Here is a 19,936-nt window from a genome sequence, read left to right on the forward strand (position 1 = left end):
TGTGGTGGTTGACAGATTTTTTAAAATGGCACATTTCATTCAATGCAAGAAAGCAGCCCAGGCTTCGGATATTGCAATACTGTTCATACAGTATGTCTTCAAACTTGGTTGCCAAAATCTATAGTTTCTGATTGAGATCCAAAATTTATAGGATATTTTTGGACTTCGATATTCAAGTCTCTTTGTACAAATTTACTCTTTAGCTCTGCTTATCATCCACAGACAGACGGACAAAGAGAAGGAGTTAATCAGATTCTGGAAGAAATGCTGCATCATTATGTTCAGTCTCGATTAGCTTCAGGGAAGAATATTTACCTTTGGTGAAATTTGCTTATAATAATTCTTATCATTTAGCTATTGGAATGACACCTTTTCAAGCAGCTTATGGCCATACTCCCCTTGTTCTTGCCAGCTTTTTTCTTGAGCATAAAGTGGCTTTAGCAGGCCAACTCATTCAAGAGATGTAAGATATTCTGTTACAGATTAAGGATAAGATGGTCAGCGTACAAGAGCAATATTAGTGCACAGCTAATGAGCATCGTCGTCACATTGAATTTCAAGAAGGAGACTTGGTATTATTATATATTGCCCCTCATCGATACAAGACAATGAAATCAGTCTTTCCAAAGCTTCGCCCAAGGTATTATGGACCCTTTCGTATTATTAAGAAGAACTCATCTCTCAGTTATAAGTTGGAATTACCGTCTTCTTGGGGTAGAATTCATCCAACTTTCCATATTTCTTGGCTCAAGAAGTTTGTGGACAGTGATTTTTCAGTTTTAGATGTTTTGGATTATGTTCCAAAACATACACTTCATTCCAGAGACAATTCTTGATGTCAGATAGAAAGAAACACGACATAAGCTCACTACATATTTTTTTGTTAAATGGAGAGATCTTGATGATTCTGACTCTACTTGGCAAAGTGATGAAGACTTACAGGAATATCCAGAACTTCTTCGGGAATTCTTTCAAAGACAACCATCTCTCTTAGCCGGAGTCTTATTTTAAGTGGGAGGGAATGTCACGATTGTGACTAACTCTCTTAATCTCTCTCTAATTACTCCTTAATCCCTCATTAACTGTAAAGACACCTATGAAGGGTCACACTCTTGCACATGGGTCACTATCAAAGGACATGCCTATTCATTAAAGACACACTCCCAAGTCCTAAGGACATAACCATTGATTCAAGAGCCACACCCCTTCAGAGGGATGTGTCTCTTGAGTCGTACCTTTTTAGCCTCTATTTAAGAAAGGCCCCCGTCTCAAGTCTTTTCTTGCAGTATTTGTCTTATATTCATTAATTAAGTCTTAATCATGTTGATAAAGCTATAAAAGCTTTACATGTATCCTTGTTTCACAGGCGTATCCCTATGCGATCACCTTGCCATCAATGATGACATGGCCATCTCTGTAGACTTCTTTCTTACTTTCCACTCGGACGGCCCGTACTTTTGACAGAGCTGTTCAGTGCTCCACCTGGGCCTTTGTGTGTGTGTGTGTGTGTGTGAGAGAGAGAGAGAGAGAGTCCACTAGTGCATTGCCTTGTATAGGGCCATCACACCCCAAATCATGTCATGTGGGAGCTGTAGCTCTTGCAAACATCCTAATAGGCGGGATCGGGGGACAGAATCAAAAGCTTTGCAAAAATCCACATCGCAACAGTGTACATGCTGCTTCCTTGACATCTCCTCTATGGTGGCCTGTAGAGTGAAGATCCTTCTAAAGCTTGCCTGACCTGATGCTCTGTATCCCAGCCTCTCAGCCATAAAGCTGATCTCTGCCTCCAACACTGCTCCATAGATCTTGCGCATTGTGTGGCCAATCATGATAGTCCTCTAGTTATTTGGATCCATAGGGTCTCCTGCTTTGTGGATTGGCACAATGGTGTTTGTGGTCCAGGTTAGTGGAAAGCCTTCACAAAGAGCTCTATTGAAGAGATATGCAAGATTGTGGGCAAGCACATGTTGGGCAACATTTGCATAGCCAGCATTCGCGCCTAGATCTTCACGATCTTTTGCTCTCCAGTATGCAACTTTTTTAGTGCTTGAGTGACATTGGTCGCATTGAAGAGGAAAGGCGATGTGGGTCTCGGGATGTGTGTCATGTGGGGTATGGGCTGATCAGGCACATCATAAAGTTGTCGTGCATTGGCCTCCCAAAGGCTAGGATCTCAGATGACTGTGGGGGCTTTGTTTTCCTCCAGAGTTTGAATTATCTTCGCTCAAAAAGAGCTGGTATTGCTCTTGTTTTTGTCTAGCACGAAACACACGTTCTTCTGGGGAGTGAGTGGATGGAAGATTTTTTGCATCTCACGTGCTGAGAGCAATCCATGTTCTCTCGTGTAGGATTGTGGCTTTGCATTCCTCATCATACGACCCATTTTGAGGCTGAGAGCCCATCAGTTAACTAGCCAAGGAGCATGTGGTGTAGGGAAAGCTGGCTTGGGCAGAGTCATGAATGATGGATGAAAGTTGGCATGTGATTGTGGAAACTAGGAGGGAGAGGTCAAGGGGTGAAACATGGCGGGAGAGGTGGTCCTCATAATTGTGGTCTAGATCATGGTGAAAATGGATACGAGTGTGAATAGAAATGGTGGGGGATGTAATGCAGGGCATGCGACGATGAATGAGAGGTAAGTGTGGTTGACTCTTATAGGTGGGTTATTGTGAAATCTGGGATATGTGGTGTGAGAGCAGGAGATCCCATGAGGTAATCCATTGTGTGGGAAGCAAGTAAGGCTGTTCGACGTTTTTTAATGGGACATAATCATCTCATGCATGGCTACCATCTCTAGGAAGTGTCTCCCATATGTTGTAATGTATCCTGAGAGGCCTAGTGCAAACCCATCTCATCCAGATCAATTTCGGACAACAGGATGGCATCATCTTGGAAATCATACATCGGGATCTGTTCCCTCGCTGTTCGTGCATTAAAATCCCCAACAAGAGAACATCTCCTTGTTAGGAGAGGTCTGCAATGTCTGCAAACAACAGTGTATATGGGGACTCGCCTTTTGGTGTCAAGGCTCATGCAAAAGGTGATTTTTCATGTGGGAAGTAGGATACTGCAATGTACATCAACCTCAAGTCAGCCCTGGCTAAATGCATCCACATAAACTGGGCCATTATCCCATTTAGTCACTGTGAGCATCATGCACATATGAAGCTAAAACAAGCATGCTATCCTCTTGAACCAAGCACCCCGCAGTGATGCGTGTTTGCTTTCTAAAATCTGGGTCCCAAGCATATCCCGACACCTCAGGTAGCCCTCTCTCAGGGCTTTGGTGAGTCTGTGTGTAAAAGATGATAACTCTTGGTGTGAACATCTTTGCAAAACCTCTTGGGTCAGTTCCATTGCAATTCCATACAGCCATGTGAATTTTGTCTATGGTCTCACAGACCTTGCGCCGTGACATGGGGCGTTTGTTTGTGATTATGACCCTACCTCACAGTAAACTGCCCGCTTCCCTGCTTGGTGAGCTTCCATGACTTGGATTCCAGCTTTTCTGTGCTCCACTTGCAAGGGTGTGAGGTCATCCCTTGAGAGCTACTCTTTTTTTGGGAAAAGCAGCTCGTGATTTGGGGTCTCTAAACTTAAGGATGAGGGGTTGTTCCCTCCACAAATCCAAATCCTTCCCAACTCACCATGTATCTACAAGGGAGTTCCTGTGTCACCCATTTGCCTGCGTAATGCCACCCCATCTTCTTGAGGCATTGGGCCTTTTGGGAATCCCATGACCTTTAAATTTTGCTCCTTTGCTCCTGTGTTTTTTTCCTCTTCCAATGTTACCATCATGATGGCATTTTGCTGGAGAATAGTTGTCTTTTGCTTCTTCCCAACCTCAACCCACTGATTGGTTGCTGCTTCTAGGCCCTTTTGGAGTTTCACATTCTTAGTTTTCAACTGTTTTTACACCCATTTCATGGCAGCCTGCACATTTACTTCACCTTCCTCCAACCCCTTTAGCATAGAGGTCTATGCTCCTTAGGCTCTAACTCCTGCCGGAGTATCCCCATTTTCTGTTTACATTAGGTACATTTGGCCTCACCTAATTGGAGGCTTTCCTTAGAGGCATCCAATTCCACTGTTATGGCTTCAATTACTCTTTATGCATAAAAATCAAATTCAGTGGGAATAACTCTTTTATAAAAAAAATCCTTTTATGCATAAAATCAAATAACACTTGTGTTTTTGGGCAGCCATCTCTTGTGTATGGGTCTTCTTTAGAGACTTAATCTCCCTTTTCATGGCATCCTCTTGGAGACCCATGATATCTTTGATGCAAGTAAGGGCTTCCAGCACATGTGTGACCTTCCCATTGTTTGCATTGAGAGAGAGAGAGAGAGATGTCCCCCCCCCTCCCTCCCTTCAACGCACCCTGCTTCTCCACGTGCTCTCTCCTTCAACGCAAAATGCCTCCCCGGAGAGAGAGAGAGAGAGAGAGAGAGAGAGAGAGAGAGAGGAGAAGACGACGACGACGATATATTAATGTCTTGCAAAAGACCCAACGGGTCTATGAGACAAAAGGTGTACAATGTGTCTATGGAATCTCACCATGGAGAGAGAGAGAGAGAGAGAGAGAGAGAGAGAGAGAAAGAAAGTTGTATTAACGTCTTCAAAAGGCCAAAATGACCTATGAGACCAAAAGGTTACATCATATCCATGAGGTACATCATCCTGGGTACAAAATAGTAATAAAGAAAGATAACAAAAATCTAGAACTTTAAAATCTGATCTAGAATTCCCAATGAGCCTATGAGACTAGAGAGAGTTGTTTGTTGCTGATTGAGTTGGGGATTTTTCATTTTCTTGCAAAAGCATTGTCCTATTGTGTGTATAGTTAAGAACATGCTTGTTTTGTAACAGGTTGAGCAGACACCTCTTCCAATGCTCTTTATGCGGACTGTGATTCTAGCCGTTGGATCATTTCGTTCTTTGGTATTTTGTGGCCACAGTTGACCGATGGCATCCTTCCTCTTTGTTTGCAATGTGAACAAGTGTACCGATTTTTTTCGTTAGTGTGTTTTGAAGTTTTCTAAGAGGAGCTTGTGTACAGGTGAGTTTTGTGATGGAGATCCTTTCTCGTCTTGTGAGCAAACAGGTGTGGTTCCTTCAAATTCTTCTCATGTGACATGTCAAATACCTGAGTATCATAAATTTTGCGTTCCTTAAATATAAGGTCTTCATTAATGCAGATCTGGAAATGGCCCAATTTATGGATAGGATTTCTTAAGTGTGCAGACCAAACACAGCCTCATTCTTTCAACGTCCTGCTACAGGTATGGAATTGGGGTAATGCTTGAGTTTGCGGACAAGAGCAAGGTTCTCAATAGGCTTGCCTTTATTATTTAATTCAAATGAATATTAGGAAGTATGATTGAATAATAAATAATTAATTGGTTAATGTTTATTTTGTATCAATAATCCAATCCAAATAAAAATTCAGTGTAGTAAAAAGTTAAGAGACTTTAAAGATGAGCAAGAGCTCCCTCTAGCAGGCAACCACCCCCTCCCCCCGTGCGGGCAGTGGCGTGGGTGGCGGCACGGGTGGCGGGTGTGTGTGCAGCCCATAGTTATGAGAAATGCTGGAAACGGCACTGTGCCAGGGCTGAAATACCGTTTTGGGCATGCCACGTGTAGGAAACACGTTTGTAGAGCTGAAACGTTTCAAGGAAATGGAGCCGTGGCCTCTACTCATAGGCAAGCACTTGGGCAGCTTTACTATGCTACTAGAACACAGGATGAGTTTTGGCTTGATGTAGAGCATCTTCTCAAGTTATGTTGGCCAATTGTTAGGGTTTTGAAGCATGTGGATGGAGATGTGCCTTACATTGGGAAGATTTATGAGGCCATGGATCGGATGGTTGAGAACATCTGTTTGATAGATACTGAAGAAGATAGAAGACAAGAGTTGGAGGATCTTGCGGTGAGTAAATGGAACCAGTATGATTCTCCACTCTACACAACTGCCTATGTGCTTGATCCAAACTTTCAACACAAGGGGAGACAACAACAGGCAGAGGTGAGGTGGTGCGTGTTGGACTACCACTTTGCAAAGATTGGTTGGTACTCCAGAGGAAAGACGCAAGGTGAAGGATCCGCTTGCAAACTACTGCAACAAAGAGAGAATGTTCGAGTGATGCACAACATGAGTGGTTGAAAGCTGAAATTTAAACCTTCATTTAAATCTATGAACCTTAAACCGTTATTTGAAGTTTGAAGTCTAAATGTGGTTTTTTAAATTTTCATGTTTTAGTTTTTATGTTGGTGCCGTCACTTGGTGGGAAGACTAAGGCGCAAAAATGCCAGAGCTTTAGTACTTGACCATTTGTGTTCTAGGATAGATGTGCTCTTCATCAACTTTGGAGCATTTATGGAGTACCTTTGGTCACATACACTCAAAGAAGAGGAATCACCTTGGGAGTAAGAAAGCAGCGTACATTGGCATTCATACATCGGAGGCAGACACGGGTTCTATCATTGGTGATGTAGTTGAGGAGACAGAGAGCGATGGTCAAACACATGAAGATGACATGGAAGAAGCTCCACCAAAGGAGGAGCGTGAGGATGAGCTTCAAGAGGATGAGGCTATTTCTATAGCATAGAAGAGCCTTGAGAAGTCAGGACCATAGTAACAAGAAATGGGAAAACGGAGATGGAAACGGAAACGGAAACAAAAACGGAAATTTTGAGCACAGGTGAAATGGAAACACCACGGCATCCTAGGTTATCCTAGGAGGGGGAGATGGGAAAAGTCACTAAGTTGAGAGACAACATGTATAATGTAAGACATGTGCTAAAGAAGTAAAATCTAGAGTCTAAAGTGTACACTCTACATTTATGATTTCAAACTTCACAGTTTAGAACTTGCCATGATCACAAAATAAGCTAAAACCATCACTCAAACATCAATGAGTCAAGCCTCAAGACCAAGTCATTACAAAAAAGTGTAAAATCAAATGCCAAAATACAAAGGAAGCCACTCTTTAGAGTCTAGGAGGCTCTATTTTGGCAATTGATTTTACACTTTTTTTGTAGTGACTTGGTCTTGAGGCTTGACTCATTGATGATTGAGTGATGGTTTTAGCTTTTTTTGTGATTATGGCAAGTTGTAAATGGTTTGATTTCTCATGCATTTTTAAAGTTTTTATGCATCGTTAGGATTCACTCTTGTAGGAATCTATGGATGGCAATCTCATCTAGGAGAATGTTGGTATCCATATTGGCGGCAAGTGATTAAGTTTTATGATATGAATTATTGTTGCACCCTGAGTATCCTATGCCACTATTTTGTGAGGATTTGCCATTTTTCAGCAGCCCAAATGTCTATTGTTCTAATTTGTGGGGACTATTTTTTTACCTCAATCTTTATACTATGAGGAGGGGAGGGGGGTTGGCTATCTTTAGCTCAATGGAGACACTAGCCCTTGCCTTCACCTTCTCTGTTTGTCTGACCGCTTCTTGGTAGCATTATTACAATCCCACGGATTTCGTGAACGCAAAACACGAGTGATTAGTACAAACCCCATGTAAGGGTGCAGCACTCACTCACCTCCCAACTGTAGGTTCTATGCTTCGAACCACCCACGAGCCAAAGGCTAAGCTCCAATCCCACAAACAATGCCAACCAACATTGGTATAGGACCAACGCCTGCTTGGTGAGGCCCTCGGCATGACTGTCCATGATCCGTCGAATCCAATCATGTTCCGACGGTATTCCTGGTCCATCACAGACCACAGAGTGAATAACTCTGTGAACAATAATAAACCCAAGTCTCACTTATATAGTGGCTACTGTTGCTATAAATAATTATCGAGTCATAAATAGCTAGTATACTTGGTATTATTAACCATGAGCCTTAGGCGCCTATATCAGCTTGCATCCTCTAATCCCAGGGCTCCTCTAACCCTTCTGGATTAGACCACTAATCTTGAAGATTAGCACCAGGTACATAACGAGCATTGTGCTCTTCCTTCGCCATGCCCCCACCTTCCCTCTCGCCCTTGCCTTAGCCTTCTCTATTTGTCTTGGCCACTCCTTGGTAGCATTGTGCTCTTCACCTCGGCAGGGTCGGTTGCTTTTGTTTTTTTCCCTTTTTGGAGGACTCCATGGTAGCTACTCCATCGAGTCGACCAAGGCCGCCTTCAACTCTCTTGTTGCTTTCTAGCTTGATGGCTTCACTAGAAGTCCCGACTTTGGTCTACAAGTTTGTTGAAGACCTGAGCGAGTCCACATCGGTGACCTCTTGCGATCTGCCCTAGTTGGCAAGCATGGGCTTATTGTGGATATCCAATTCATAGGCAATGGGTTAGTTGCTGAATTGATAAGAAACGTTTCGAGGTTTTTTGGGTTTTGTTTTGAAAGGTTTTGCCCCTCGGCTACTAAGAAACCGCAAGGTTTTGAAAAATCAATAATTTCATAAAGTAAAAATACTTAAAGAAGTTATAGTAGCCATCTAAAAACAGTGTAATGATGAAGAAATGATGTCTTCTTACACATCTCGGGGAACCATCCTTATTTTGGTGAGGCATTATGGCAATTTTGCTTGATTAGATGCCACAAGTGGTTCAATCAAGGACTTTTAAGAAATTGAAGAAGAGAAGGTAGAAACTGGGAAAGATTTAAGACATTGAAGGATGGTGTATGAAGAAAAAGGGGAAAGAAGAGAAAAGGAGAAGAAGAGGAGAGAAGAAGAGAATGAAGGAAGTAGTAGAGGTGAAAGAAGCAGCCGAAGATGGGAAAGGGAAGGAGGGAGGTAGGAGAAGAAGAGGGAAGGAAGGTGATGAGGAGGATATGGAAACAGAAACAAAAATAAAAAATGCCAAAAAATCGGGGGAAAAACAACGAAACCTGAAATTTGGGTGAAATTGTCGTAGAGGAGAGGTTTCGAGGTTTTGAAAGCTAGAAACAGGTTTTTTTGTTACTATGCCCTAGCATAGACAACAATGTCATCAAGTCCCATGGCAATATGGGGCAACCATGTGTTTTTGGCTAGGTGGAGTTACTTCTTTCCAGAAGATGGGGTACTTTCTCGTTTGTGGGCATGGTGGGCTTCCCAGTTTTAGTTTGCTTCCTTGGCCTGTTCAGGGATTACTTTGAGCTTCTCTCGGTGATAAGGCACTCTATCAGATAGGTTTTAGAGTTCCCCCAAGATTTTTGCAGTAATCATTGCAAGGGTAGCAAGAGTCCCCACCCTTTGAGTTAGCATTTCCTCATCAGAGAATCTTTGAGACCACTTGGCAATTGCATGGTTGGATGGGTCTACCTTTCTCCAACAATGGATTGAGATTTCTGGTATTCCATGCTAGCACTTCGTTTTCTGTTATTGGAATCATGGCATTCCAGGGCTATGGAGGATGGTAGATCTCCATGTTGAAGAAGTGTGTGAGTAGGAGATGAGGCTTGAGGGGAAGAAGAGATGGACCTTAAGCCATGGTAATGAAGTACAAGGGTTAGAGAGAGAGACCCATTGGTGAAGACTGTTTCTCCCCCTTGAAGGAAACAAAATACTGTAAAAGAGTTTGATCCATTTAAGATTCTTAGCAGATCATCTGAAGGTGAACGCACACTATGATGATGACAACGATGTAATTGGTTTGCGTTTGGATGATGCTTCAAATAAACACGATGGTTGATGTTGGAGAAGGCCACCAGAGAACATAGGAAAGGAACACCAGGCTGTAGTCCAGAAGACTGACACCTTTGGCAAAGTGTCACTGCAGAGGAGGTGCCAGGGGAGCAGCCCCCAGAAAACACAGGCAAAAGAGGGAAAAAACGCAGGCTCAGCTCGTGCACCACCACAAAGAGAGCAGAGGCAGCAGACTGGGTAGGGTCCACCTGCTGGGCAGCAGGCGCCAGCTTTTGGTGATGTTGCTGGAAGCGCAAAGCGGGGAGCTGGCAGTTGATGGTGCTGCTGCAGTGGAGTATGGCGAGGCTGGGCAGCAGCAGTACCAGCGGCAGAGGCACCTCAGAGAGGTGGAAGTAGAGGTGGTGGTTAGTGGTGGCTATGTGCAGAGAAGCGGACACGACTGCAAGAGGTGGAGCCAGAGCGGACTATGCAGCAGAGCGCACACAAAAATGCAGAAGCATGTTTAATGATGGGGCAGCACAACAGAAAACACAGATGGTGTTCAGCCTGGCTGAAGATGGTGATTCAGATCTGAGAACAATAAGTGTTGAAGAATAGCTAGACAAAAGGAATAAAGAAAAAACGCAAGATGGGTAACCATTGGGTCGATACCATATTCGAATCAGTGAATCCCACGGCTATGGAAGAGCTATGGAGGATGGTAGATCTTCATTTTGAAGATGTGTGTGAGTAGGAGATGAGGCTTGAGGGGAAGAGGAGATGGACCTCGGTTCATGACCGTCGAGATGTAGATTCTACTGTCATGTCTGGTACATTGTGCACGCGAGTGTCTACCAGTGGAGACAATTTTCTTCTTGGTTGTACATGCATTTCATGGCTTAGCAAGAAGCCTATAGTGGTGACTTCTAGTTGTGAAGCTGAATATACAAGGCAGTCTTTACAGCTACTATGAAATGTGTTTGGCTACAACGTCTATTACCTGCTCTTGGTATTAGACAGCCGTCTTGTACCACCATCTACACTAACAGTCAAAGAGCTTTGGCCGTTGCTCGGAATCTCGTCTTTCATGCTGGATGGATTTACAAAGCCTCTTTCCAAAGAGAATTTTAAGCTTTTCGCAAAGCTTTAAACCTACAGCCTCTACCAAGGTAGCCTGCTACACCTTGTTTACGTTCACATCATTCACTTGAGGGGGATTTGTTAGCCATTTCTCCTCATAGAAGTTCAAGTGTGAACTAATCTACTCATGGGCACTTTTTACCATGGCTGAACATAGGTTTTTTTCCCTTGTGAACACACTTATTTATGTGTTGGTCTTTTAGACCTGGACTATATAGTACTTTGTACTTTCTCATTCTTCATTATTATCAAGTACAACTTTCCAGCACAACTATTGAGCTCATCTCTCTGCATGTTTAGTGTGTGTGTGTGTGTGTGTTTGTAGAGATTCCCCCATCCAACAGCTCTATTGCCATCTTGCCAGGTACTACCAAATTAGATCACTGCCCGGTTGTCTTGTGCATTAGGGAATTCGGGAGATAAAAGAGTGTACACAATGCTCGCATCCCATACTCTCTCTATCAAGATGGAGAGATCTCCTTGGAGGTTAGAGAGATTTAGAGGCTTTGTGATCATCGTGACCCCCAGGAGAGGCTTGCCTTGGACTAGCTAGCAGTGTCATTTTGTTGCCTTGGCCAAGAAAGAAGAGGCTCTAGACAAGGAGCGAGGTATCAGACGCAGGTTGGCTGAGCTTCAGAGGGAACATGAGAAGCATCGTGTGTCCTTGGATCCCAGACCTCTTGTCCACTGTTACAGCTACAAGTGGCCATGTATAGGCATGCTGAGTTTGCATTTCATCCTAATCACGTATTTTGAACATAGATGGGTACAAACCGTTTTTCTCAGCACATGGACCTATGCACAGTAGGGACAGTTTAAGATGCTTGCAACATTCTTAGGGAGAATTGCATATTGATCCAAATAAAGTGAGGAGTATTGCTTTAGGTTTTTATCAGATCTCGCTCTCTACAAAGCCCTACTCTTTGGATAGAGATATTGCACAACAGAAAGCTTGTGAGCACATGCCCATGCTTATTACAAATGATATGTGCACCTCTTTGGATGCCCCCTTTTCGAAGGATGAGTTGAGACATGCTTTGCACATCGTCTCGAAAGGAAAATGCCCGGGGGATGATGACCTCTCTCCATCCTTCTTTTTTGTAGTTTTGGGATTACTTTGGTGATGATGTTACTATTGCTATGCAAGAGATGTGGTGTACTTGTATGATGCCCTCTTTTATTGCGGAGGGTCTTATCCACCTTGTCCCGAAAGGTGGGGACAAGACCAATATTAGAGAGTGGAGGCCCATAACTCTGCTTGGGTCTGCTTACAAAATCTAGCGAAGGCAGTGAGTATGAGGCTTGAGCTTGTTCATCAGAGAGTTATTCAAGATACACATAATAGCTTCCTCCAAGGAGTATCTTTGATAACATCTTTTCATTTTGGAAAGTTGTGGAGTGGCTATCATGTTGGCATTGATATCTTGCCTGCACAACAGTTTGCTCTTGTGCTTATGAACATTAAAAGCAAACTTTAGCATTGGAGTAGCAGGAAGCTTGATTTGGCCTCTAGAGCCCTGGTAGCTAACCAAGTGTTGTTGGCGACTGCTTGGTTTGTCATGTTGTACTGGGTTTTTCATAAGGGATGCATTGGACAACTTCGTCGGCTCATTCGGAACTTCCTTTGGTTAGGATTAGATGGCATTGTACACACCAGGGCAAGAGTGGCTAGGGATACCATTATAGTAAGAGGGAGGATGAACATCATTGACCTGGAGGTGCTGTGTAAGGCTTTACTTTGTAAGCTGGCAGTCAGAGGATTTTTTCCTGGCACTGAGCCTTGGAAGGACTTTCTTCTGGAGCAGATTACGAGGTGCATTCCAATCAGGGGAGGTGATTGGGTTCACGACCCACGTTTTATCTTCTCAGATGCAGAGCACCGACATCCTCCTTTGCCCTTGGTGAGATCTCTTCTGGGAGCCTGGGATTGCATGAGGAGCTTCTTGGTTCATATTCCTTCGCGGTCAGTTGAGGAGGGTTATAGGCAGCCCATTGTGTGGAATGACTTGATCTTGGATGAATTTGGTAGACATCTTGGAGCAGCCATGCATATATCCAGCGGGCTGCTTGGGTGACTCTTCTCCCCTCAGTGTTGGATTGGAAGAGGCTCATGAGTCTCATGGAGGATGAGAGAATGCTTTGCACCCAACACTTGAGAGGCACTAGTCAAAGGATTATGTAGATGAATGCAGCCATATCACTTGATCACAGAGAACTTCGTGGAAGGGTCTCATCACTTATGGTTTGGGGTATTTTCAAGGACAGGGGTACCTATTTTGGTCATGTGCCTTCCCACTTCGGGTGAGGACGATGTACCAGCCTTTTACTCCATTCACGACAAATGGATCTTGGAGAGAAGTCTTGGGCAAGATATCATGGAGGGTCTGGCGGTCCGGTCTGTGAGAGTGTTGGGCAGGGCAAGGAAGCACATCTATATTGATCCCCCTTAAGGGATGATTACAGACTCTTGGAACCTCTGTTTATATGATGGGACCTGCATTTGGACCCTAGTGAGTGGGAGTGGAAGGATGCTTTCAACCCCATGAAAAGCATGCCCTTCTTTAGTTACACTATGCGGAATGCCAAACACCTAGTTCTTGGACAAATCCAGAGAGTCCCTACTTCTAGACCACATTGGGAGGCTTATGGGATCACCCTCGACATTCAGGGAGCCTTTTGGTGAAGGTTGTGGCACTCATACAAGGAAACGAAGATTTTCTCTACATGATGGCCTTGCCATCAACTAAGGGAGATCGGTCATTGGTGCTAGCCCATCTTGTTCAAGATGTGTAGGAGCTTCAAAGACAGTCTACCATTGCTTATGGGAGTGCAGGGAGGCATGTAGGATTTGGATTGCAATAGCACACCTTTTTGGAGGGATGAGGAGGGATGCCTACATTTGTTTTGGTGCTATTGTTTGGTTGACAGAGTCAGGCCTGCAAATAAGGTTTGAAAGGAACGACAGAGATATGATCATGAGGGCTACCTAGGGAGTGGGTTGGTTGTGTTGTCTTCAGGACATGCCAGAGTCACGCTACATACCTCCAGCACAGAGATTGGACATTGCATGGGAGATCATTGCTAGCATCACAACCTGGCACATGTGGAAGGCTAGATGCACTAAGGCCATGGAGGGCACTTTGGTTTATGACATAGAGTGCATTTGCAAGATCTGGTGTGATATTATCCAGCATGATGAAAGAGGGGTTGGGATTTACAATGGAGGTGAAAAATTGGGAAAAAAGTAAGAAATTGGGCTCCTAGTGAAGAATTTCAGCCATTGGGTGTGCAATTACTTGAAATTCAAAAGCTAAACAAGAAAATCAGGATAATTGGAAGTGATATTGTTCATAATTTGACTTCAAGTTTGAACACATATATGTATGTCTGCATCTGTGTGTATATGTGTACACAATCTTCGAACCTAAGACTTTTTTTTTGGGGGGGGGGGGGGACTCGCAAAAAAAAATTAACCAAGAAATGACTTTTGGGTGACATACTGCTTCGGCTAGGAGGTTTCATGTTGTTTCGATTCTCGAAACGTTTCATCATAGAAATGTGTTGTCCCGTTTCGAAGGGATGAAATGTGTCTTCACATGACTCGTGTGTTGGATGGAAGCAAAAGCTGTGTCATAGAGTCATCCATGGCTCTATAAACTGCCGCCGGCTGTTTTGTTGTAGAGTTTCCCTATGCTTGCTTCGAACCAGCCTAAGGTTGCCTTCAGTTTTCACAGTGGGGGCTGTTGCAGATGTTGTAGTTGACCCACAAGATGCTGCACAAGGCGTCTCTTTCCCTTCCCAACAAACGAAGGCTGCATGAGATGAATTTTCTCAACCTGGTGGTCACAAAATCAATGAAACAGTGTCAAAGCTTGATTGCTGTGCTCTAATATCAATTGTCGAGCCCCCAAAGCTCGATTGCTGTGCTCTGATACCGATTGTCAAGCCTCCAAGCGATCAAACAAGCTCATGTAGCCTCGTGCTCAAGAAAGCAAACATTATCACAAAAATACCAAGGGTGTAGACTCGGCTCATAAAGTCATACTAGAGTGTGCATAGCAGTTTCCCCGCCTCCTACGGCCATCCGGGCTCATCTTGGCTTGTCTTTGGTTTAATGAGTGATACTTAAAGTCTTTCTGTGTACTGCATGGTTTGTTGAACCGGTTACCAGCTTTGCATTCGGAGAAGGCTTGTCTTTGGTTTAGTGAGTGATACTTACAGTTTTTGTGTGTACTGCATGGTTTGTTGAACCAGTTACCAGCTTTGCATTTGGAGAAGGCTTTGCACCGGCATCCGAATTTGCGGACACCCCTGACCGTGCATGCCAGCAAGCCAGGCGTGCGTTCGACCTTACCAAGGTATGGACACACACACACACACGAGCGCACATGTGCTTGCACACATACTCGCACATACACATCTGTGTGTGCATGCCCAGGCACGCACAAGTGGGCATTGCCAGTGCATGGCAGCTCAGAATTTTTGAGAGGGTTGTGATTCATTTCTTTGAATGTGTTTTACTGATGCTGGGTTATATGTGAAGGTCTACACTTGTCGTTTTGGGACTGGCACAAGATGCGTTGCCGTCGGAAACTGCTACCTCAGTTCAGGCCACGCCGCCAGATGTTTCCACAGCGACAAATAATGCTGATACCGAGGTTCAAGTTACTGAATCTGCTGCAACAAGCTAGCAACATCGGAACCTCTTTGCATGGCGTGACCTGTTGTGGAGACCAGCATCCCCATCTCTAAATCCCATAGTAAATGAATTGAGATACAGGAAGCCTTGAGCTATGACCAGCTGGCCGCCTCGTATTTATAAGTCTGTTTTGGACAGACGGGATGGAAAGACTGCCCAGAACTCATAAGCAAGATGCCACTACCCATGTGTTGCAAAAGACATGGGAGCCAGTTATACGTGCGGTTGTAATATCTCTGGGGCTGCTCTCTCATGAAGTCCAGGGCTTCAAGTGCAGGGGTGTAAGTAAAGAGTCATTTTCTCTGAGATGAAAGTGGGATTTTTGTATCCATCTGTGTAATAATTTGACACTGGTTGAAGAGCATTGATTTGTATGTCTTGAGATACTGTTAGGGCCTCTTGTTTTGGTGACACTGCTGAGATTGTTTACTTGTTGAGAGGGGGGGAATGGTGGAAGAGTTTTCTTGCCACTGCAAGCTTGATACCATAATTGAAAAGAAAGCTGTTAGCAACTCTGTGGATCTTCGAGAACATCATTATGCATACAGTTTTTATCTATACGAGGATTATTAGTTGTTCTCAATACTGTTTATGCTGCCAGCAGGTCCTTGCCCTAGTGGCTATGGTGTTATGTTGCCTAGCATGGGTAGTGTGTTTGAATCCTTACACTAAAGAAAAAAAAACTGTTTATCTTATCCAAGTGTTTGAAGGTTTTCATGAATTGCCAATGAACTGGATTTAGTCCATGGCATTGAAATTTTTAGCAGAAATGGATCGAAGGTTACTGAGCCAACACAGATTTTGAAATTCAGTTGATTCAACACACAAGACATCTTCAATGCAGACCTGTTGGTTGCTGGTTTTGGGTCATGGTATCTCTTCCACCTGGGTTTTGGGCCTGGGCGTGTTGTCATGACCCTCCCTCAAATTGTATCATCTATCCACTGTTTGGGTGATTGTATTTCATGAACCTTACATCAATCCTTTTCACTGGATTGAAGAGAACGAGTGTTGGTACTTGCAAGCACGGGCACAGTACTTCTCCTGAACTCCACATAAGTAGTAATTTGCATCAAATTCATGCTATATAGCCTACCTCTTTATCATAGGTGGCCAACAAGTTTAATACATGAGTTAGGTAAGTTAATGTGCAGGTTGCTTTTTAAAAAGGGAAGAAAATTGGGCAGGCAAGGAAAGTTGAGTTAGTCTAATTTATTGTAAGTGGAAATTATATGCTAAATAAGAACTACTTGGTTTTGTCTTTCTTTCAATATTTTGGCTATACTTTTGAAGAACTTCTCTTGAAACATTCACCATATGTGTTGTAAGGCCAAATATCATATTGTGAGTCAATGTGGGGTGCAAGGTGCCTTTGCTCATGATTCATCATGTGTGCCATGAACATGCATTGATTTTGGAGGGCAACCACATTATCGTAGGAAAATGGTATAAGACCAGAAGGATCAATGCAAGCTTATCGGATGCCCAAAGCCAACAAGGAGGCACCTAGGGTCACATGAAAGATTTGTCTGCATCACATCTTGAGTTTCTCTAGGACACGAGTTCTTATATACCACATGGCAAGATATTTTGGTGTGCCATGATTTATTGTTAAAGTGAGACTATAGACTTGGATACTACTTTTACATGCACACAAAGTTCAATGAAAAATATTACTTTTTATATGGAAATATCCACAACACCACAAAAAATATTGATCTTTCCATTTCAAGATACAACTCTTGCAAATCAACTCATAACAATGCAAGAATGTAGAAGAGAGATATTAACAACTAAATCATGCTCGAGTTAAGCTGTAAGTCAATGTACTATAGATTCCCAATAGTCTCCTCTTGTCTAGCCTCTTACTCCCTAAGTATTATCCCATTTTAATTACATAGATGCCCCCCTTAAAGGATTCCCAAGATTGGTGTTAATCCTATCTACTCATTTATTTCTTAGTATCAACTCCTTAATTCAATACTTGTTTACAATAAGGCAAGTTGGCCGTACATGTAACTTGGAAGGCTTTAAAGATACAATAGAGTTGACCTTGAAATGGAGACATTTGAGTCAACTAGCATTTACCCATATATCTAAGGAATAGGCAATAATATACAAATCTACATTAGCCAAAGGGTTGGGTGGTTGTTTCATTCTATGTGAACTAGAAGATTTTGGACCTTGATGTCAAAATTTAGAGAGTAGTTTTTTTTGTTGTTATTCATGTTCTGTAAGAGTTGGTGTGCTTCACCTTGTAAGATCAATGTGGCCTTTAAATCTGTAATACATTCTCATATTTCACTCAACCAAGTATGTGAAGTATTTCACTCTTTGTAATCATTGGTTCTTGACAATACATTGATTTAGACCCCTAAAACCTACACATAGCTTGAGACTTTCATCTTTCTTCTTTTGAACAGAATAGAAGCACCCCAAAGACATATACTAGGCTGAATAAATCCTTGCTCCAGCATCTGATTTAATAGTTCCTTTAGTTCTACAATTTTCAAAATAGACACCTTATAGGCTCTCTTAGTCACATGTCTAGAGCCTAGTTCTAACTCTTATCTCATAGTCAACCTCACACTGAGGAGGTAATCGAGTGAGCTCTTCAAGAAAAACATCAACGTAACCATTCTGGTGCATAACCTCTTTTCTTGTCCTGGAGCTTGTTGAGTTTTTATCACAACCCTTTTCTAAGTCCCTTAATAAGTTTGGAAATCTTAACTACATGCAATGAAGGGGATCCATGGCTACCACAAATCTAGATCGTGGTCATGAATTATTCATAAAAGATGCAATCCATCTTGACATTTGATATCAGCTTGATTCTTGCTGAAACCAATCCATACCAAAAATTCTATCATAGTAGATACCCAAGGGCATGATTCTAAATTCTTGAGAGGTCCAAGCTAATACTTTTAAAAAAAATTAAGCAACATAAATTCAAATTCTAAATTAGCATATTCCATTTTCGCTGAGAGAAAGGAGGGAGGAGACTTTAGCTTGGATCCATCCTTCCCATAATCCAGCCTACCACCGTACCACTTAATCCCGAGGATATATTTAATTATTAATGTTTATTAAATTCATCTCTAGTCTAGGAACCATAGTATGCAATTTCAAACATTCTTTTCAAAACTAAATTCATCTTGGTATAATCATGCACTTGAGGTAATTGTCAGGCATTCGGAACCTCATGTGTGTGGGTCCGTCTTGTGTATGAGTCATCTTGTGTGTGTGTGTGTGTGTGTGTGTGTGTGTGTGTGTGTGTGTGTGTGTGTGCGTGTGTAGGGATATGCACAGACTTATGGGATTGTTAGAATGGCAACTGTGAGAGCACTCATTGCTATGGATACAACTAAGGGATGGTCTTTACATCAAGTAAAGAACACTTTCTTACATGGTGATTTACAAGAGGAGATCTACATGGTGTAATCATGAAGATATAAGGACCATGCACACCCAGAGTTTGCTTAAAGCCTTGTATAGCTTGATAATAGGCACCGATAGCATGGTTAGACAAGATAGGAGAATATCTTATTACTAATAGATTTCATATATTTACATTAGATTTTTCACTTTATGTGAAAAAGACTGACATTGGCATTATTCTAGTAGCCATGTATATTGATGACTTGATTGTCACAGGGCCAGTGATGTTGATATTCAGGAGGTGAAGATGATCATTAAGAAAAAGTTTGAAATGAAGAATTTGGGTGAGCTGCGATACTTCGTGGGTATAGAGGTGATTAGATCACGTGATGGGATTCGGCTTTTAAAAGGCAATATGCTTTGGACATGTTGTCCAAGTATAGGGGATGATAGATTGCAAGCCAATCTTAGTACCATTGGAGTATAACACAAAATTGACTATTGTAGATAAAACATGTAATCTTTTGGAGGAGTCTTCTGTGTATAGGTGTATTGTGTTGAGATATCGAGCTCAACTAATGATGTGGACATTGATGACCCGCCTGGGTGATAGCTTTCACAACTAGCATGGTTGGTGAAATTATGGTTGATATGCCATTAGTCAATGACATGCTATGTGATAGCCATATTTGGATTACCAGAGTATGGCATAGTTATAGCGCTAGCTTATATAGTCAAGTTCACACTATGACCATTATTTGTTATAGTAGGAGATTACTTTTTCTTATAGTATAACTATTATATGTTATAGTAGGAGGGTCCTTTATCTTATGGTATGTACTTTTATCTCTTTAGTTTTGTGATTGTAGAGAAGAGAAGAAAATAGAATAAAATTAAGCCATCCATCTCTCTTGTGTGCGTGTGTGCGTGTTTGCTTGCAACAAGAAACTCAAGCTCTTCCTCTCCCCTGCATTCTTTTTTCTGGTCTCATAGCTCCAAGAGGTAAGAACAAGACAAACAAGGAAGCGGTTACATAGGTAAAGGTATTTCTATCTCTTTTTGATTTTTGAAGCAACACCTTTGGTAGTCGTTGTGAGAACTAGAGCCAGACAGGGAAGTTACTATCTTAGATTGAGGCATTCTC

The 19,936-nt window shown here is 42.6% G+C and overlaps 1 protein-coding gene across 1 annotated transcript in view; it reads left to right on the top strand.

The window, feature by feature from the left end:
- Nucleotides 1-15,997, top strand: part of LOC147618850 (uncharacterized) — a 103,624-nt gene extending 87,627 nt beyond the window's left edge. The window contains exons 24-28 of the mRNA XM_086773931.1: nt 4,873-4,944; nt 5,063-5,107; nt 5,202-5,285; nt 14,970-15,073; nt 15,259-15,997. Of these exons, the coding sequence (XP_086630057.1) occupies nt 4,873-4,944; nt 5,063-5,107; nt 5,202-5,285; nt 14,970-15,073; nt 15,259-15,406 (453 nt within the window). The 3' untranslated portion in view covers nt 15,407-15,997. The remainder of the gene's footprint in view (nt 1-4,872; nt 4,945-5,062; nt 5,108-5,201; nt 5,286-14,969; nt 15,074-15,258) is intronic.
- Nucleotides 15,998-19,936: the final 3,939 nt, after the last annotated feature.

This window comes from Cibotium barometz, chromosome 34 (assembly GCF_041138505.1).
Source record: "Cibotium barometz isolate CiBa-2024 chromosome 34, ASM4113850v1, whole genome shotgun sequence".
NCBI classification, from domain to species: Eukaryota; Viridiplantae; Streptophyta; class Polypodiopsida; order Cyatheales; family Cibotiaceae; genus Cibotium; species Cibotium barometz.